This window comes from Plasmodium coatneyi, chromosome 11 (genome assembly GCF_001680005.1).
Source record: "Plasmodium coatneyi strain Hackeri chromosome 11, complete sequence".
NCBI classification, from domain to species: Eukaryota; Apicomplexa; class Aconoidasida; order Haemosporida; family Plasmodiidae; genus Plasmodium; species Plasmodium coatneyi.
The window spans coordinates 2,264,637-2,286,590 of record NC_033566.1 but is presented as its reverse complement, the minus strand read 5'-3'; the positions used below and the strand labels follow the sequence as shown (position 1 = coordinate 2,286,590).

The 21,954-nt window shown below is 37.5% G+C and overlaps 4 protein-coding genes across 4 annotated transcripts; all 4 read left to right on the top strand.

The window, feature by feature from the left end:
* Nucleotides 1–1,429: 1,429 nt before the first annotated feature.
* PCOAH_00036510 (Uncharacterized protein) lies at nt 1,430–2,227 on the top strand (the record flags this gene model as incomplete). The annotated part of the gene is made up of 1 exon (XM_020060442.1): nt 1,430–2,227. One exon carries the CDS (start codon nt 1,430–1,432, stop codon nt 2,225–2,227), a length of 798 nt encoding a protein of 265 aa, XP_019915677.1.
* Nucleotides 2,228–11,060: 8,833 nt separating this feature from the next.
* Nucleotides 11,061–12,258, top strand: PCOAH_00036500 (KIR-like protein; the record flags this gene model as incomplete). The annotated part of the gene is made up of 2 exons (XM_020060441.1): nt 11,061–11,801; nt 12,004–12,258. Coding segments are annotated over 2 exons (996 nt in total), but the record flags the coding sequence as incomplete, so codon positions are not given.
* A 1,838-nt stretch (nt 12,259–14,096) lies between these two features.
* On the top strand, nt 14,097–18,319 carry PCOAH_00036490 (SICA antigen; the record flags this gene model as incomplete). The annotated part of the gene is made up of 6 exons (XM_020060440.1): nt 14,097–14,163; nt 14,660–14,751; nt 14,901–15,453; nt 16,061–16,972; nt 17,181–17,479; nt 17,876–18,319. 6 exons carry the CDS (start codon nt 14,097–14,099, stop codon nt 18,317–18,319), a joined length of 2,367 nt encoding a protein of 788 aa, XP_019915583.1.
* A 66-nt stretch (nt 18,320–18,385) lies between these two features.
* Nucleotides 18,386–18,597, top strand: PCOAH_00036480 (hypothetical protein; the record flags this gene model as incomplete). The annotated part of the gene is made up of 2 exons (XM_020060439.1): nt 18,386–18,466; nt 18,487–18,597. The coding sequence occupies 2 exons, from the start codon at nt 18,386–18,388 to the stop codon at nt 18,595–18,597; spliced, it is 192 nt and encodes a 63-aa protein (XP_019915729.1).
* Nucleotides 18,598–21,954: the final 3,357 nt, after the last annotated feature.

Here is a 21,954-nt window from a genome sequence, read left to right as displayed (position 1 = left end):
GAAAGAAGTAATTTCACGCAAAATCCCTCATTTGGAAAACGCCTCCAATTTTCGGCCATTTTAACAAATGTTCAAGGGTGTATGTGTTCGACACTTTTGCATTTCCCCTGGTAGCGATCGAAGAGATATTACAAATAGAAAAGGAAGGGCTGACTATACGGGGGTCTGTACCAGTACCCCAATTTGATATACACGCACATGCAAAAAATGTCCAATGCATTCTGTGCTGTTCTATAGCGAGAAAACAGACGAAACTGTGTGCAACTTTTTTTTTTTTTTTTTTTTTCTAGCTAATTGTTCATAGCCTTAACTAGCTACAAAATAACGTAGATTATATTTTACCTGAACAACTATTCAAATTTGTTCATAAAAAAACCTTTTTTTTTTTTTTTTTTTTTTTTTTAATTTTCATACCTACTTGTAGTTAAAATATGCCTAACGAGTCATACTTTTCTGTCTTTAAACAGCCATCGGTACGCAGCAGACGTCTGTTTTGTGCCGTTGTAAATTAGCTGTTCACAAAAAAAAAAAAAAAAAAAAAAAAATATACATACCCATGTATACACCCGTGTGGGTATTTATATTCCCTTTTTGCACAAGGTGTGCACATAGGCGTGGACGTCCAAAACGTACTTCCAATTCATCAAACAAGGAGTCTTTTCCTTTATGAGCAAGTAAAAAAAGACTTTTAACGAATAGGACAGTAGCAGTTCCATTTCAACCTTGTCCAACATATGTACGCTTTTCGCGCTGCGCAGCATGAAGCTGAAAAAACGTTTTAATTTTTAACACGCATTCCCATGCAAACCTGTACCTATACGTGCAGCTATATATACAGCATTAGCAGCTGCGTTCTTACCTCCTTGTGCGTGTTAACCGTTGTCACTATTTTTACTTTAATTTTTGTTCTATGCTTATGTTTCTCGTCAATTTGTTGAGATTCCCAATTTTCGTTGTAGAAATGCCTCAGCAACGGTTTGTAAATGTTCAACAATTTACCCCATTTCGCTGAAAAAAAAAAGGTAGCCTTAAATTAGTGCGCGCGCGCTGTGCACAAAAGAACATGCACGCACATAGCTACACACTTTTGTACATGCACTGCCGTTTGTTTCGCAATTCCCATACATTCGCAAAATCAAAGCGCGCGATAGCAGTGCGTAGAAATGACAATTTTACGTAGAATAATATTGCGAGTAACTGTCGAGCCCCATTTTTGCCAACAAACGAATGCATAAACAAGTTAATCGTGTTAAATTGCCCCCGGTTGTTAACAGACGCACATGTTCACCGCCCTACACACCTTCCCGCGCGTGTCTACGTGTATTCATTTACTGCCCATGAATAAAACCCCTCTTCCCCAGTTTAAGTGACAACAATTTCCTTCTCACTCTTATCGTACACTGAAAAAAAAAGAAGAAAAAAAGCCAAAATGAATAACTCTTCCACTGTAACAATGAACGGGAGTACCCAATTTCAGAAGCCCGTGATTTATAAAAATCGGGCCAGAAGCATCATGCACCAGAGTGTCAGGAACGGGTCAGAAAACCAACTAACGGAACAAGGTAATGGGACCAGCATTCGGGACAAAATCAGAAGGCTCTTTTCAAGCAAGCATGATCAGACCATAAGAGATTTGCAGAAAACGAAACTCACAACGAATAAAAGCATTCAAGAGCAGGAACCAAGTGAGAGGAGTGTAAACGAAATCCTTCCTACTGATCATCAGAACGTAGAATGGCAGCCAGTGTATCGCGAAACTTGTAAAATAAAACTGCCCGTGGACGAAAGTACGACGAAAATAGCCTTGCCAGAAGAGGTGCTGGACGATTGGGTTTATAGTCAACAGAAGATTTCGCAACAGTTAGGGCGTAGGCAGGAGGGGGGAAATGTCCAGGATGATCAATCCCAGGAAGACCACGACCAGGGGGACGACCCACTCGAGCTGGATGGAAACTGCCTTTTCGGAAAAAACGCTTCCAAGAAATCCTGCAGGCTTAACAGCACTAAGGATCAGTACTCCAAGTTTAAGTACTATTACAACTACTATTTGGTAGACGAGTACTTAGAATCCCTGGCTGTGTCCCCAAACAAGAACCTCGATGCCAGTGGGCTGGACGAGCACGGCCAGCTGTACGACAATGTCAGTTTGAACGCGAAGCCGATAATCGTCTCAAAGCAGAGACTGGAGAACGGAGTCCCCTACGACCCCTCCAAGCTGCTCCAGTAATTGGACGCCTCACCGTCCGCAGGGTGAAGTGGCACAGGAGAGAAGAAAATAAACCGCGGTGCAGGCGTAGCAGCGTCCCCCAAAGGGACTTATTCCAATGGGGGTACTCCACGGGGGGTATTGCACGGGGAGTTATTCCAAGGGGAGGTGTTCAAAGCGGGGTTGCAAGGGAACCCCACCCAAAATGCTCCCCCTCCTTAGTGTACCTTTGCACATACGTATTCGTGAAAAAAAAAGGAAAGCACCCAATTAAGATGTGTTTCTCTCCATGATGGTGCAAATTTCAATTGCATCCTTAACACAGAACACGTACGAGCAAGTGAACTTTTACGTTTCCACTTCCAGAAATGTTTTTCCGTGAAGCATCAGCTTGAATGGTACATACGGGCCAACTGCTTAAATATTTCTCCATACCACTTTTTTGTCAAAAATGTATGCTGAACGGGCATGTTATTTGTGTCACGTTGCTTGTGTAGCGGTACTTGTCGGCGCCCTCCAGCAGCCTGCCTCACTTTTGAACAACCTTTAAGAAAACTTCTGCCATTCGTGGGGCGCGTCCTTCAGGGTGTAGATCTCCACAGGCTCACACCTCCATAGGTGTAGGTACTAACAGTAGCTGTTGGAGTAAATTTGTTCCTTTTATGGCAGGGGCGCGTATCCTGTCTAGCCATTCAGATGTGCTTTTTCGCAGGGAGGGTGTAAAAAGAGGAAACAATGGGGGAAAGAAAAATACTACACACACTAAAAATGGGGTGGAATATGTTCCATAAAGGAAAGGAGGAAAAAATAACTCCCTTTGAATGCGTTCTTATGTGTGCACCACTGTTTCGATGAACAAATGAAGGTGGCGCAATTTCATGCTGCTGTACAAATGGGTTTTGCTTCGTTGATGCACACATTTAAGGTGGCAAAGCTATTATGAGCACGTTTCATCGTGGAGGGTTTTTTTTAAACAAGTTACGAGGTGCTCATAACAGGAAAGTAAAACACACGAATGTATGGAAGGAATTCATGTTTTAAGAGCGCGAAGAATGGAAATGGAGGAAGGGAAGTTGCATAACCCTATCGTTCTCATTAGTATGGATATGGACGAATGAATTATCTCCTTTTGAGTTAATTTTTTCTCTTTTAATGGGGAAAATTCACAGTTTTTTTTTTTTTTTTCCCTCAGGAGAAATTACTCGCAGAATTACTACAGTAGCTTACGGAGAAAAGGGAAAGCAGAAGCTGAAAAGCTTGTACTTCCTGAACTCGCAAATTATATGTAACAATTCTTTGTGATTAAATTAATCTTGTTCGCGCATTAATCTTCGCCCGCTTTTTCTCTTAAATGAAGGGATGATGTCTCGGCTAATATGCCCAAAATAAAGGAGAAAAAAAATGGCGTCTGTAACTCGTGGTACGACGAGCTGATCGTATCCCGAAGGGAGCTTCTTAGGACGAGTAGGTTACATGGGAAAATGTGAAAAAGGAGTTACCGTAAGGTACGATTGAATTATATTCGTTGAAAAGTGAGAATTTTACGGAGTACACAATTTTAAAGCTTCTTCTGGTTTACTTGCAAAGATTGGCATCATCTCCTATTGAAAAGAGCCGCTCCTGCGCAGTACCTTGCGGGAATGGTTTAAAGGACATATAGACGCAGAAGGAAGGACGGGAAGTAAGGAATATAATGCATCTTAAGTAGAAATTTTACGAATCTGTGCACGATTTTTCACAGTGGTATAAGCAGGCGTTCCCATTTGAGCATATTCCCTTTTTAAAAATATCACACAAATTACACGATGGTTCGCGCATAGATGCGTTATGCTTATCCCATATTTTGTACTTTTCCTAAAGAATTCTACCTCCCTAAATAAGATGTAGGGAAAAGAACTGCCAAGGGGGCTCACATAGGTGTTCAGTGGGTGCTATACACACACACAAACATGTACAAATGCATATTATGCGCAATTTTCCCATTGGCACTATTTTCCAGGTGGCAGAATGGATATGGAATCGTGGTGCATGTAAGTTACCGAACATTTGGTTTAAATGGACAGTTATGATGGTAGGAATTATTTCATTTTGGAAGCTCACAAATTTCATTACACCTTGAAATATGGAATTGGTTATTCCCCATAGGGGCTTCAAAATTTAATGGTAAAAAGTAAATTCATTCAGTAGCCTTATTTGTGCACATTTTTATTGTTTCCGCTGCGGATATTAAGTCATACCCTTTATGTACTTTATTTTATATGACATTTGGCAATACTTACAGATCAAAATTTAGCATCCTCCCACCCAAGATATAACTTTGGTAGTGTGTGTTTATTTTTCTTGCGCCGCTGCACATACACATCACATGCATTACGCGCGAAGAAACCGCTCTATTACTAAGTCAATCACGTGTGACTCATAAAAACAGAAAAAAACGAAAAAAAGAAAAAAAGAAAAAGGAATGTAGGGAAAAAGAATGGTCATTTTCCATTTCTCCTTACACTGTATATATAAACTGTGCACACTGTTATTTTTGCGTCTCCCCTCTTGAGGGAGGTGGCACACACTCATTCAACATTCCAAATGACTGTTACACAGCGACGGTGTTACATGCGACTGTAACCTACATTGTTCCGGTGATGACCTGGTGTATTGTTATTCGCTCTTGCTCTTCCTTCTCTGTTGGTAGACGGTATTGTGTGCGGAGGACGAGAACGTAGTGTGGTGGAATGTTCTGCTGGATCTGTTGGACCTATTGTTGTTGAAGTGTCCGTTGAATATTCAGTGAAAGTATCTTCTGCAGACACATCGAAGTTTTGTCCAGCAGATCTTCTTCCTCTTCTGTTGCTCCTTCTTCCTCCATTTCCAGATGTGTGGTTACTAAACCAAGAAGACCATGGTTTATACTGCAAGAAAAGAAAGACGATTGTTCGGTTGTAGGTAGGTAGATGGGTTGTTAGGGGTGGTAGGAAGGTTGTTAGGGGTTGTAGAACGAAGGTTGTTATGGATGGTAGCGTACAAGGAAGGTTGTGTTAGGGGTGGTTGTTGGAAGGAAGGATTGTTAGGTGGGTGGTGGTTGGTGGAAGGAAGGTTGTTAGGGGTGGTTGGGAAGGTTGTGTTAGGTGGAAGGAAGAAGGAAGGAAAGGTCTAGGGGGTTAAGTACTATTATTTATATTTCGGAACTGTAATTGTAATTTTTTACCTTATATAGAAAATATGCCAATGCTGGTAATTCCATTAGTGCCATGGCACCAAAAGCAGAAGAAAGAGAAGAAGCTTTATTTGCTTGATGAACCGCTTCGTCTAGTTTGAGTTGTATGTATTGTGCTTGCTGTTTCACCATTGATGCGTCTTCGCGTTCGGCCTTTAATTTTTGCACCACGGAGGTATGTTGCGTACCTTCGTCCAGGTTAGCTGCCTCTTTACAATACAAATTTAACGCTTCCGCTATACCACAAGGTAACTTATACTTAGTATGGAAGTCGTAGCAATATGTATTACTATTGGTGTGGTTCTTCCCTTTGCAATCTGCTCTTATAGCTTCACATCCTGAGGAAACTTCATTCAGATACTTTGACCACTGTGTTTCACATTGGAGCCCATTCTGTAGTAACCAACTGTTTATTTTCTCATGTTCGTAATTATATTCATATACTCTTTTCATGTGGCTAACAAGTGCTTCGTTAATATCATCGTATTTAATTCTACATTTGACCAAATAATCATCTCCCTTCAGCGTTTCGTGAATTGCAGTCAGAAGCTTTGAAAATGTATGATTATGCTTTAAATCATTCCCATATGTATCTCCTAACCAATAATAAAAAAATTCACAAGGTTCTTTATTTTTGTACTGATTTGGTTGTCCATTCATCCAAGATGCGTAACAATACGCATGGGCAATTTTCTTAGCGTCCTTAGTAATGTTTGTACAATCTGAGAAAGTGGTCTTTAATTTAGTATCCAAATCGTCAGGCTTGGCACCAGTGTTATTACAATTCTGCGCATTGCCATTGAAGGTCTTATAGAATTGGGCATATGAAGTTAACAAATTTAAATGTTGTCCCTGAAAATGTAAATGGTAGAAAAGGAGTGGAATATATATATAGTTATATATATGTCCACATATGTATTAATATACATATATATTTCTATGTGTGCTTGTTATATGTGCACACATTATATGTGGACACATATTATTCAAATGCCCCCTTTAGAATAAGGAAGGAATAAAGTGGCATTACCTCAGCCATCTCTTTTTTTTATGTGTGTATATTTCTTCTTTGTATAATATAACTTCTTCTTTTAAAAAAAGAAGGTGGTTGTTGTCTTGTGTTGTTCACATATGTGAAATAGCAAAGTATATGGGAATTTGGCCTGTTTGTGGTGTTTGTTCTATGATGATTGGATTGTGAGTGTATGACTGGTAAGTGTGTGATTGTAGGCCTGGAAGTGTGTGAAACTTTTATTTTCTTCCTTCTTCAGCAGTAGTATATATATGTTACTTAAAATTTTTCAAGTAATGATAACCAACTGTATATATATGTATCAGGATCACTGTGTGCATATAATTAAGTCAAAATATATGAAGATCAATTAGTACAGGAATAATAGTACAGGAATAGGAAGAAAGCAAATACAGAAGGAAAAATTAAACTTCCCCATATAATTTTTACTTATATATACTTTACTATTTAACTAATAGGTGATTCCTTTGTAGCACTAACGATACTATTCACATATGCTTTCTCCATTTGCTGTTATGCACATTAAAGCGTAACAACACTCTCTTCCCCTTTTCAAAGAAAAAAAAAAAAAAGAAAAAATTCTAGAATATATTACGACGCACTTAAGGTATGTTTTATTATTATTATGAAAAGTGTGCGTTTCATACATATAACGTCTTCGAACAAATATTGTATGCAATTCATATAGTAAGAGCATTTATTCCCTCTCCCCCTTCTTTCTTAGAAAGTGTGTACATATACTAATACTCATAAAGATAACTCCATTTATTAGATAAATACATTATACACAGGAAGACTAAAATTGTACGAAATTACATGTACAACAATATGTGCATACCTTCACTTAACAGCACACTTTTTTTTTTATAACATACCCCTATCCTCTCTTCCATTTTATGATCGGTTTGTTGTTATAATAATTTGTTGCCCTTTCCTTCCCTATTCTTTCCTTTTCGATTTGTACATTGTAAGGAGCTGTTTCATATGTAGTGTACGAGGTGCTATTTGGATTATCCATTTCTCTCCCTCCTTCCCTATATTAAGTGCGCATATTATATTTTTATATATTTAGTGAACCTTGCTTTTTTCTTTTTTTTCATTTTTCTTTTATTTGGTATTAAGTATAAGTATTGTAATTTCACAGTAAGAAATATATATATATATAAGGGAAAAAGAGGTGGGGGAGTAGTAGTTCAATGTTTTCATATTATGATGAACTTCCTCCAAATGTAATGTACAACCAGTGTATTTGTACACTCATTTATGTGTGCATATAATGATTATAGTATCAAATACAAGGTATACTGCACATAGCTACATAAGAGGAAATTTTCGCCATAGAGCATTTTAATAAGGGTAGAAAGGAAGAAAGTACATGTGCACATGCACTTCCTCCTCCTTCCGAATTGTTCAGTAATAACACTCCGGGGGGGAGGACTGCACACACCCACACTTCCTTCATGTGCACTCCCCTTGGGCGCATTCTCTGTGCAAACTGACATATGTATAATGGGAGTGAATCATTTGTCCCCCCTTCTGCTATGTACACTTTATGCGGACACCTAAATTTTCACTCCTACAGGCAAATGTGTGTGAAACTCATTTTATTCTATTTCATTCCTCATTCATTGAAATTTACCAACATCTATATATATAGAACCCACACCTATATGTAGACAAATTATATATATAACTATTGCACCTATTCCACCAAAAGGGGAAGTAAAAGGGAGGGGAAGGATGTTCCCCACCACTACAACCTTCCTTCCACCAACCACCTAACACAACCTTCCTTCCACCAACCACCTAACACAACCTTCCTTCCACCACCCTAACAATCTTCCTTCTACCACCCCTAACAACCTTCCTTCCACCAACCATCAACCACCAACCACCCTACCACTTAACAACCCAACAACCATTACCCTAACAAACTTCTTTCCACCCTACCACACGTAACAACCTTCCTTCCACACCTACCACCACCCTAACAACCTTCCTTGCACCAACCACCCCTAACAACCTTCCCTTCCACCTACCACCCGCCTAACAACCCACCTACCACCTAACAACTCCTCTTCTCTTTCCTTCACTCCTTCCTTCCATCCCCCCCTAACAACCTTATTTCCACCTTCTAATCACCCTAACACTCCTAAGTGAATCCACGTGCACACTTCCCCTGAGCATACTTCATTCCATCCCTAACACCCCTAACAATCCTCCTTCCCTTAGGATGTACCATCCTTCCATCCACCCAACAACCCACCTTCCACCATCCTAACAACCTACCTACCACCACCCTAACAACTCACCTACCAACACCCTAACAACCCACCTACCACCACACTAACAACCCCCTAACAAATCACCTAACAACCTTTCATTCTAACACCCCTAACAGAACTTTCATTCTACCACCCCTAACAACCTTCCTTCCACCTACCACCAACCAGCCCTACCATCCCTAACAACCACCTACCACACACCTAACAGCCCACCTAGAAGCCCACCTAAAAACCTTCCTTCCTTAGATCCCCCTCCTTCCATCCTAACACCCCTAACAATCTTTCCTTCCACCACACCACCCCTTCACATAGCAAAAGCAAAAAAAATAGAATATACTACTAATACTACTTACTACTACCATTATTACTACTACTGCCCAACATTATAAGTAGCACATGTAAAACATCGAATATGGTACAAACACATTGGAATGTAACATCATCATATGGAACATCATCATGTAGAACAACACATGAAACATCGCATAGAATATTGAATGAATGCAATGTCTTCTTTCCTCCCCACACCAATTGGAAGGGATAAGCTCACAATTGTCGGACCCCGCCCATGGACCACAGCAACACATATATAGGCGCATTGCATACTAGTACAAATTACTGCATATTACCATGCATATTAGGAATTCCTATTCATAGTGGTAAAGCCTCTCTCCATCCCCCCATTCTAGTTCCACTTTCATTCACAATTAGGAAGGATTGTTCCGCAAGGGGTTCCCCGTAATTTTTCTTCAGTATGTAATTATATACTTCCCCAGCATCATATGCTTTATTATAGAATGGAATGGAACGGAACAGAGGTGTCCTCTATGTAGTTTGAATGGAAAACTGGGGAACGCATGGTCATTGAAATCTGGGACGTTCAGTTTATTTAATTCATGTTCTAATTACATATATGAGAGAAACGTCCAATACGCACAACTGCAGTGTATATTTCACTTACATGTATATAATTAATACTAATTTAATTAAACTAAAGGAATACCTTAATAGCTTAAATGAATTTTAAGGGGGGGAGGAGGCAAAAAATTCATGCCACGCATATAATAAGGTTTCTGCACATATTTGTAGGCATAAATATAGAGGTACCTATATAAATTATCTGTGTGACAGGAATATGGCTGATGGGAACTTGGGAAGTACAAATAATTCAATACAACACGTAAGAAGAGTATACTACAAAATGCATTATTATGAAAGGTACACCAAAGAAAAATTTGTCCTTCTATACATAATTCAATGCAACTTCCTCTGTACATTATATCCCTTCCTTTTTCATTTATTCCATAAGTGTACGCACGCTCCTCCTTCCCCTCCTTCATTACATATTAATAAGCATGTGCACATATACAAATAAAGGTAAAAAAAAAAAAAAAAAAGAAAGAAGAGGAACATATACTAACTCATGAAGTACAATATAATGTGCACTAAAGAAAAGGAAGAAGGTCGGGGTTGCTCAAATCGTGCAGGTTGTGCATATCTCCCATAGAGATGAACTACTTGTGTCATAATCATGGAAGAAGGAAGAAAAGAAAAAAAAAAAAAAAAAAGAGGAATGCGTGCATGTACACAAAAATTTCTACTTAAAAGAGGAAGGAATATTACGCTTCCCTTATATATAGATAATAAGGAAGGAATAATTGTATGGTGTAAGTAATAATAGTACTACAGTGCTTCCAATCGATCATTTATACCATTTATAAACTGTTCAATGAAAGAACGAAGAATATATGTAACGGGCTTTTTCCTTTTTTTTTTTTTTTTTTATTTTGTACGTTCTTCCTCCCCCTTCTTCTATTTTATTATTCCAGTACAGCACATTTGTTCCTTTTTTTTTTTTTTCACCTAAACTATATATAATGTTATGACCATTTGATATATATAATGAATAATAATGTATTACACTATTGTTTGCAAGAAGTGAGCAACGTGTGTATACATTAAAATGGAGAAATGTTAAAAACTCCCATATGCACATAATCATACGGGAGAAAAAATAAATATTCCAGCACACATATATGGTAGATGAACACATATAAACATATATATATATGTAAAGGAAAACAGCACACATTTCTAACATGAACTTATTGTTTACATAAATGTGCATAAAATGTGAACGAAATGGCGCCATCACCCGCAACAGCAATATTAACGGTTCGTTCACACCCCAACTCCCCCCCCTTCCTTTCTTCTATTATTCAGTGTGAATAATTGCATACTAAACATACAGCATTTTATATAGAGTACTGTATGTTGTATGGTGGGTATATGAACATACATATTCTTCGCTATTTACATTCATAGGATGAACTTTTGGAAAATTTGCCTTCAGTACAAATGTATAAGGAGTTAAATGAGAAGGCTGAAAGTTATGAAAATACAGGGTGCTGGAGTGAATTGGAGAGTAAATTAAAAAGTTATATTACGGATAATGAGGATGTTAATAGAATTGTAAAGGCATTTTGTTATATATATGAAATGGATGAGAATACACGTAAGAACGGAGGATGGTGCTATTATTTTTATTATTGGCTAGGGGATATGTTGCCTGAGGGATTGCTTGATTTCGAGTTTGGAACAGCTATGAATATTTTTTGGACGAAAATGGAAATACAGGAGAGAAAGAAAAAGTGTGAAGTTTTATACACTTCTAATAGTAAGGAAGTCTTCGGCGCCCTGAAAACAGTATTTGATTATAAGAAGGATGAAAAAGACCTGAAAGAACAATTAGAAGGAGGAGGAAAAAAATGTACTCAAAATTATTACGAACATCTAAGGGACATAGAGAAAGCCTATGAAAAATTAAAGAACGACTGTAAGGAAAAGACTATGAAGGAATGGCATACAGCATTCACCACAAAATATGGAAATTACAAAAGTGAGCAGGAATTACAATTGAAATGTGAATTAACAGACCAGAAAAAAGCAATTCTACACACAGCGGACTCCGCTGTCGAAGGAACTGGTACTGCTTCCATTGCAGTTCCTTCTGCATTGGTCGCCACAGTAGGCCTTCCTACAATCGCCGTCTTCTTTTTATATAAAGTAAAGTAATTAACATAATTAACATAATTACAACAATTATAATTACCACTATATATACATACATACAACTACATATATACATATATATATACATATACATGTATGTGCATATATATGTATGTCTACATATATGTATATATGTGTACATACATCCTTACACCCCTAACATCACTTCCACCCACCCTCCCATCTCTTTATTTAGTATAATCTTTTACCTTCTTGGATACGTGACTCCTTTGGAGGCAGGAGCAACAGAAATAACAATAGAAGAAAGAAAAGAAGATCAATAAAACATGAATTCGACACACCTACAGAAGATTCTTCCACACTATATACAACAGTAGCAGACACTTCCACTATAGCAGATTTGACAGATGGTTCTACTGTATATAATGAACCACGAGGAAGGAACAATGGAAAAGTACAACATAGAAATATACGTTATCAACGTATGTGAAATGTAACATCACATTGGAATGTAACACATGTTCGTATGTAATGTCCTCCTTTTTTTCATTAATTATACACGATATACAATTTCCCACCCCCCCAAAAGAACACTAATAATAATACACCACACCACACACTCTAATAATAATACCACCATCACCACACACTCTCTAACAACTAACACCACCCAAACAACCCACCTACCACCACACTAACAACCCCCTAACAAACCACCTAACAACCTTTCATTCTAACACCCCTAACAACCTTCCCTTCCACCTACCACTCTAACAATTTTCCTTCCATCACCTACCACCTAACAACTCACCAACAACCTAAGAACAACCACCCCTAACAACCTTCTTTCCAGCTACCACCACCCCTAACAACATTCCTTCCACCTAACAACCCCAAGACGCCCTGAGTGCACCCCCTCTTACACCACCCTTGCACTATACACCTACAACTAAAAAAAGGAATTCTATAGTCCCCTTATATATGCAAAGGCATAATTCATTTTTACTTTAAATACTTTATATCGACCATTGTATCTAAATTAAAATAATAAAAATTTTGAGTGCGAACTTATATAATTTTATTTTTTTTTAAAAAGGTATAAAATACGCACTTATTAAAGCGTTAGAAGGAAGGGAAAGAAGGTTGTTAGGGGCGGTGGTAGGATGGAAGGAAAGTTTTTAGGTTGGTGGTAGGTGGGTTGTTAGGGGAGGCAAGGGTCTAAGGAAGGTGGTGAAGGAATGAGGAGTGTATGTTACCCCTTGGGGGGAAGTACACCTGAAGGGTGTATAAAAAAAAAACAAGAAAAAAAAAAAAAAAAGGTTTAGGTATAAAAAAGGTTTAAGGAATAAAAGAAGAAGAAGTGTAAAAAAGGAAGATTTAAAGAAAAAAAGAATATTAAAGAAGGAAGGTGTAAAAAAGGAAGGTTTAAGGAAGAAAAACAGAAGAAGGAAGATTTAAGGTGTAAGGAAGGAAGGTTGTTAGGGGTGGTGGAAGGAAGGTTGTTAGGGGTGGTGGAAGGAAGGTTGTTAGGGGTGGTGGAAGGAAGGTTGTGTTAGATTGTTAGGGAGTGGAAGGTGTTAAGTGTACAAGAGGGTGCACTTAGGGGTGAAAGAAATGTTGTTGACGAAAGTGTGCAGGAAGGTGCACTTAGGTATGTTAGTGGTGGAGGGAAGGTGTAAGGAATGTTATTGGGGGGGTCAACTGTAAGGGAGTGTTACGGTTGAAGGAAGTAAGTATGCTTAGGGGAAGTGTGCAAATATGCATTTTAGGGTGAAGGGAAGTTTGCACTTTTTTTTTTTTAAAGAAGAAAAAATAAAAAAAGTATAAAAAAAAATAAAAGAAAAAAAGAAGAAAAAAAAAGGAAAAAAAAAAAAAATAAAAAACAAAGAAAATAAAAAAAAAAGAAAAAAAAAAGGAAGGGAGGAAAGTGTGCAGGGAGGTGTACTTAGGGGTAGTATGTGGGTGGAAGGATGATTCTTAGGGTGGAGGGAGGAAGGGAAGGTTATTGGGCTGGTTGGTAGAAGGAAGGTACTTCCTTAGGGAAGGAATGTTGTTAGGGGTTTTTGGGGTGGTAGGTGGTTTGAAGGGGTCTTAGGGGTGGAAGGAAGGTTGCTTTCTCTTCCTTTAGGAAGAAGAAGAAGAAGAAGAAAAAAAAAAAAAAAAAGAAGGAAAGAAAAAAGTATTCTCAGAAGAATAGGACGTAATCAATGAATGTATATACGTTGTGTTGTACACACATGTAGGTACTTAGTGAAATACTATTTTCCATTTATCAAGTAACGATTCCATTGTGTATAAATAGTGGTAGTGAGATAAAAAATGGTAAAAATGGCTCCACAGAAGACGAGTGAATATGAACAAGACCATACAAAGGTAGAGGAGGAAGCGGGAGATGGTAATCGTGCACGTGGTCCGCGTGGTGCACGTCGTGCACGAAGTGCAAAAGCTGAAACAAACAATGAGCCTAACAAAGTTCTTGGACGTAAGAAGAGAGAAGTTTTACTAATTCTCGGTCCAAATCACGATGGAGTAATAAGAGTACCTGTTCCAAGTGAAGGGTATGGTTACCATTACTTATATATTTATATATGCTTTAAAAAGTAGTTGTAGGAAAAAAAAAAAAGGAAAAAAGTGAGAGAGATAATATACTTTTTTTTTTTTTCCTTCCTCCCTATAGGCAAGGTAAAGATGGTGTACTTTTGGTATTCAATGGAAGTGGGACTTCCTCAACCACCACAACCTTCCTTCCACCTATCACCACCACCACCATAAAGGGGGAGATGGTGGAAGGGGGGGGATAACCGCCCCACTGTACCACCATTTTACCATTATTTCATTACCTTAGTACTATTTATTCCTACCTCCCACTTTTTGACCCCCTTTTTTTACAGAAGTTACTTGTACAAACAGTGACTTACAACAACGCTTAAGGACTCTTATAGATAACTGGCATAAGGACAAGGGAAAGAAAGAAAAAGACTGGGTAAGGATAGTTACCGTTCATTATGATCTGAGGCAGCACAAATGGACATAAAGAAATGTATATTATTGAAACGAAGAATGAGCGAACCTTCCGTGCAAGTCGGGAGGATATATACACATGTTCCATCTTTCCTTCTTCTTTATGGGCAGAAAACAGTGTGGAAGGAAATCCTGCAAATGGTCGAGCCACTCTCTAAAGACATATCTAACTATAAAGCAAGTATGGAAGAAACCTATTGTAAAAACCCTAAGGACCCAGGCACCACATGGACAGAGGCAGATAGGAACGCGTGTATGCTCATCACTGCAGGATTAAAGCATATATACGAAATAAACGTGGACACGAGCAAAAAGGGTGATCAGGCCAATATAAATAATAGAAATTTCAGGGCCACTGCGGCATGTATCATATTAAATGAACTCATAAGGAAATTGAAGGATAAGGAAAAATCTTGTACCCAGAGGATAAGCATAGAGGCAGGCATAGAACAAGCCTTTAAGGTCAGTAAAGAAATTAAAGGAACCGTATGCAAGAAAGATCCTACTTGTTTTGAGTGCCAACAACAGAATTATTCAGACTGTAAAATGGGAAAAGAACAAGTTAGGGAGAAATTAAAAGAGAAATTCAATAGCGACAAAAAAATACAAGAAGCACTGGGAGACATATATCCACCTTCCAAACCCAACTCCACCTCTGGAACAGGTTATACAAAGAAAAAACCCGCGAACAAGGAAAGGAGAATGAACAGTTACTAACGTATTCTTCCATCATCATCCTTCCCTCCTTAGACCCCTTCCTTTCCTTATTCCTTATTCTTTTTATTCCTTCTTTCCTTCTCTTTCCTTCATTCCTTCCTTAGTGCACCTTCCTTCCTTAGACTACCTTCCTCCTCCTTAGACCCCTACCTTCCCTTCCTTAGACGCCACTTTCCTTCCTCTTCCTTATACACTTCCTTCGTTTTTAGACCCTCCTTTCCTTCCATCCCCCTTAGACCCTCCTTTCCTTCCCTCCTCCTTGAACATTCCTTTCCTTTCATCCCACACTAACAATCATCCTTCGATCCACTCTAACAACCTTCCTTCCACCCTACAACCACCCTAACAACTTTACTTCCACCAACCACCCATAACAACCTTCCTTCCATCCTACCAACAACCTAACAACCCACCAACCGCCCCCCTTACACCCCTAAAAAGCTTCCTTCCACCCACCACCCTAACAACCCACCTACCATCTAACAACCCACCGACCACCCTTAACACGCCTTCCTTCCATCTACCACCACTAACACCACCTTCCTTCCTTACAGCCACTCTTACTGAATGGTTCCCACTATTTTCGAAAGATGTAAATGATGATGACAAAGAGAACTATGAAGAGTTAAAAACTCTACTAATCTTATGTGAAAGCTTGGAAGGAGAGCTTGGTACCGGTATGGGCAAGTATGTACCATTTTGTGAAGTTATGATGAAAAACATAATGCTAGTTACAGGCGTTCCAAAGGAATATAAAAACAAAAAGGGACAAACACCATGTGAGAAGAAAGTGAAAAATATTCCCTTATGTGATTTATTAAAAGCATGGATGTGGTATATGCACTGGTTCTGTGTTCCTAGTAATGTTATAGAATATGTCCTTAAGGGGGCGAATGGTGTAAGGAAGGACTTTATTAGCAAAGGTGAGAAGTATGAGGAATGTGCTTATGATTCTGCATTTAAGATTCCTGTTGGAGACAGAAGGTATACGGTAGGTGAAGCGCACGAACTATTTTCCAAAAGTACGTTGCATACTATGATGAAAGGATTAACTAAGAAAGAATGGTGCGAAAACGATAAATGGGAATATCGGATCCGTGTGCCGGAGGATCCAATCAAAGCACGAGTGGATGAAGATGAGGAGGACAGAATTATCAGTAGTAATGACAACAAAAATAACGTGGATGAAATTGTGCACAAAATTGAGGAAGGATTAAAACAGGAAGACGGAGGGGGAGTGGAAGAGGAAGAGGAAAGGGGGAAGTCTATATCAAGTGAAACGGACGAGACAAAGAAGAAAATAGAACCACAGGAGGAAACTGTCTCTAGGGAGAAAGTTCCTCCTCGAGAAGAAGATCCTCCTCGGGAAGAAGGCGAACTGGACGACGTCGTCGAAGACGACGAGGAGGAGGAGGAAGCAGAGTCAGAAACAGCGTCGGAGAACCCTGATCAAACAAGTACATCAGGTAAAGGCACACACCTTCTCCACAGGAACTGGACACTGTTACCTTTATTTTCATTAATTATTACAATATCCCATCTTGATGGGGTCGGTCACTTCCACCATAACTTCCACTGCCATTGCCATTGTTCAAATTACTAAATCTGGCATATCACCCCCTCCTATGATCCCACTGAAATCAACGTTCCTTGATTATTTTACTCAATTCTTAGATACAAAGGCCCCTGAGCAACAAGACACACGAGACACCCAGGGCGAGAGTAAGGAAGAAGCAACCCACGAAGATGAACCAGCCCTTCCTAAGGGCAGCGACCAGGGTGCTTCCACCTCCAGCAGCAGTAGTTCTTCCTCATCAGGAACAGAACAATTAGGGGCAGGTGGACAAGGGAATGATGCCGAAGTCACCCCTACTGCTGCCTCACTCACTGACAAGATTGACCTCCCTACCCCATACCTTCCTTTAATTCCATCGGTGACTGGTATCCTTGTTATGAGTTATCTCCTTTGGAAGGTAAAAGAACACACAAAAGAAGAAAAAGAAAAAAAAGAGAAAAAAAAAAAAAAAAAAGAAAGGAGAAGAATAAAAATAAAAACATTAATATAAGAAAAAAAAGAAAAAAGAGTAAAGGAAAAGGGGGAAAAAAAAAAAAATCAAGGTGAATAAATCAGTGGGTATGTGTTTAGGATTTCGCATTTTAGGGTGTATGTGTAGGACTTTGCATTTTACGGGTGTGTATGTGTAGGATTTTGCATTTTAGGGGTGTATGTGTAAGATTTCACATTTTAGGAGTGTGTGTATAGGATTTCGCATTTTAGGGTAAAAGTAGTACTTCCTGCTCTTTAAAATAATATTTCATCCCTTCTTAAGAAACATTTTTTTTCCTTTTTTTTTTTTTTTTTTGTTCAGTACTTTGGAATGCTTCGTAAGACAAGAAAACGTTACAGAAGGGCTTATAAAGTACATGGTCCCTCCTTAGAACAGCAGATGGTTGACCATGTGGAACAGCAGGATGGTCCACGTGAATATTACATTGTGAAGGAACGCAAACCTCGTTCAACGCCTATAAAAAGGAGGAAAAAACGCGCTGATGGTCGTTCTGGTCGTCGTCGTGGTGTACTTCGCCGGATGATTATTGATATTCATTTAGAAGTCTTAGACGAATGTCAAAGGGGGGATACTGACTTTATGAAAGAAGACTTCCTTAAAATCATTGTTGAAGAATTTATGGGTCTTGAGTTCATAAAAGAAGAAAATGTTCCTAAGGAAGAGATTCCTTTGGAACAGGTTCCAAGTTCAGATTCCGGTTTTAGGGAAGAAGACTTTGTTCCTAAGGAACGGGTTCAAAGTTGAGATTCCGGGTTTAGGTAGGAAGACTTGGTCGTTCAGGAGTATTTCGTTCCTAGGGAACAGATTACTATGGTTAATGTTCCTAAGGTAGAAGTTTCTAAGGATGATGTTCCTATGGAGCAGATTCCAAATTCAGATTCCGGGTTTAGGGTTGATGTTCCTAAGGGAAGATTTTCCTAAGGATGATGTTCCTAAGGGAAGATTTTCCTAAGGATGATGTTCCTAAGGAAGGTGTTTCTAAGGAACAGGTTCCATGTTCGGATTCCGGGTTTAGGGTGTAGTAAATATATTTTTTCTATCTTTTTTTAGGTTTTGGGTATTAAATTTTTTACATGTTCATGTCTAACCAATATAAGTCAGAAAAAAAATTTTTTTTTAGTTTACATAGGCGTTGCTAGGATGAGTGTCCATACAAAAAAAAAAAAAATGCCCTAACACAAATTTGTCACACAGAAAAAATTGCCAAAAAAAAAGGGGGGAGCTTGGCTAATTTTTTTTTTTTTTGTGCGCAAAGTTGTCCATTTCTACCTCCCCCACCAGCGCATCACATATGCACGCTTCTCTTCTCCTCTGCAAATAAATGTTCTTACAAAAAAAAAAAAATGAATGAAACTGTGTGTACAATTTCACAAATTTTTTACCATGTCACAAAGATGTGCGCTGCTCTTCTCCTCCGCAAAAAAAAAAAAAGTGTCTTAAAAAAAGTGTGTGTTCTCATACAAAAAAAAAAAAAGAAAAAAGAAGAAAGGAACTGTGTGTACAATTACACAAAATTTTTACCATGTAACACACATGTGTGTATGTATACGAAGAAGAATCAATATTTTTAAGGACAAACTGATACATTAAACAGAAAAAAAAAAAGTTTTAATTGAATTAATTCATAATATTAAAGAAAAAAAAAAAAAAAAAGAAAGAAGAAAAAAAGATTAAAGAAAACTAAGAAAGAAATGCCATTTCGTCCTTTGCAGTGTATATAGAAACTGTGTGTATAGCCCCCCATATTAAGTGGGAAGAAAGCATTACATACGTTGATAAGCTATATTACTTTCTTTCCTGTTGCTACTTTGCCTTGACTGTCTTTGTTGTTGCTGTTGTGTACTATTATTAGTTCTTCTTCTAAGTGGTGGCCCATCATATATGCTAGAATTATCTTCTGTAGTTGAACCAAGTGTTGAGCTTTCTGTAGAATATTGCGTTGTGAAGTCGTCGTCCGTTAGTGTATCAAAATTTTCTCTAATGGACCTTTCTCCCCTTCCTTTAAATTTGTTGCCAAACCAAGGAGGTAGAATATTATACTAACAATAAAGGAAAGAGGAAGGTGGGGGTGTCATATATATAAAGCAGCTTATTCTATATATTTGTCTTTTTAAATGAAAAGAATAAGTATATAGACAAATAATACTATTATTCTTGCTATTATCATTATAGTTCTAATTATTACTTTATATATAATTTTTTCCATTATAACGGTAACTACAACTATTATTTCATATATTATAATTATAATTGTAGTTGTAATTGGGAAGTGTAATTGTATACTTACTTTATATAAAAGATAGGTGACGAATGGTAATCCTATTATTGGCACCACGGAAGAGATAACTGTAGCAGTAGTGGGGGCTGTGGAAACACTTCCAAATTCGGAGCTTCCGTGGTACTGCACTGAAGGTTGTTCTTCTGCGTGCACATCAGGACACTTTATATATAATTCTCCCCCAGAACCACACTCCTCACACTTACTTTGGAATTCCTTACAGTACTCATTAGTATGGTTATCGCGGCAGGTTGTACTTACTTCCTTATAGGCAGAATTAAGTTTATCCAGGTATTTACCATATTTACTCTTGCAATCGGAACTACTCTTCTGTATAATTGTTTGGAGATCATTGCGGTCATGCCAATAATCGAATATTAATTTCCTGTGAAGGAAGTCATCCTTTTCAATAGTACTTCCGCAAAGAACTTTGTTCTTCTCCCTTAGATGCGTAGTCTTTATTGTTGTACAAATCAAACGTAGGGAGGTCGCGACTACACCATCATCTGTTACATTTTTGAATAAGTAGTCCCCAATCCAATAATATAAAAAATTACAACGTTCACTATGTAATGGATTCGTCTCTTTCATCATTTTAGACATATAGCACCATCCTTTCTTAACTTTATCTGTATGCTCCTTAATATCAGTATGATGATCTAAAGCGTCCTTTAACTCTGCGACCCATGATTCTCCATCACAACTATTGCAACCTCCTTCGAAGTTCTTGTAGAAATCTCTGTAGGAAGGCAATTTGTCCAAATCATCCGGCTATAGAATGTAATGAGGGAAGGAACGAAATATATATGTACGTATTCCCATGTATATATATATTTTTTTATTATTCTCTATAATTTTTATGGTGTGTGTTCAACACAAAGAATATTATATAATTGTTCCTATTGGGAAAGAAAAGAAGAAGAAGAACAAAGTAACTAACTTGCAATAGTTGTTGGGCAGGCTCTGCCATGGTTTATATGTACACACCTTTTGTTGTATATATAATGGAATTTATGTTGGGAATTAAGAACACATATTATTCATTCATACAGGGCACATATATTAATATAGGGTACATATATATATGTGAATGAACATATATATATATATGTTTGTGTGATAAAACATCATATATATATATATTCCATAGGATGATTGTTGTTATTATTATTATTATTATGAATATTATTATTATTATTATCAGATAAGATAGGCATGGGTGTCCGTTATTTTTTTTAATAATACCTTTTTTTTTGTAGGGGGGAAGGGGGGGGCGTAGTGCTTTTTTTTTTTTTTTTGTACACAATGGTAGTACATTATATACATGTGCATCCAAATCAGTTCATCATATATATAAATATGGGAAGAGTAATATTTTTCTTCCTTCCTCCTTTTTGAGTAGGAACTTTTATTTAGCATATATATTCTATTCATTTTATATGTTTTATTTGTTATTTCATGAGGGACGTACTCAAATTTAAAAAAGTAAGTGAATGAAAAGAGGTATATAATACGAAGGAAGTGTGTGTTTATGGTAATTAAGAAGGGAATGAAAAATTTTTTCTTACGTACTTCTTATAAGAACACACTTCTCATATTACACCCACCACAGATTCATTCATTTTTTTCTTTTCTTTTCTTTAAAGAATATAGAAATTAGTAAAAAAAAAAATTATTAAGAAAAAAAAAAAGCATTGTAAAAAGAAGGATAGGTGAACACGTTAGGTCATTAGTGAAAGAATTTAAAAAAGTCCAAACAAAATAAAAAAAAAATTTCTTATTTGCTCATATTGATTACACACGAACACCTAAACACCTTAATACAATACAAAGAAAATAATTTTAAATAAAAAAAAAAAAAAAAAAAAAGAACGGATAAAAAAATATTAAAGAAAAGAAAAGAAAAAAGAAATGAAATAAAAAAGAAAAATGTCATTCTGCTTCTTTCCTTACACTGTAACAATTTCATGGTTATCCACATCCTTTAGAGGTGGAAGAACATATTCCTTCTTACTACCCAGGTTTTCCACATTCCACAATGTGTACTACATGCGATGATAAGCTATATTATTTTTATTCTGTTGTTGTTGACCTTTCCTTC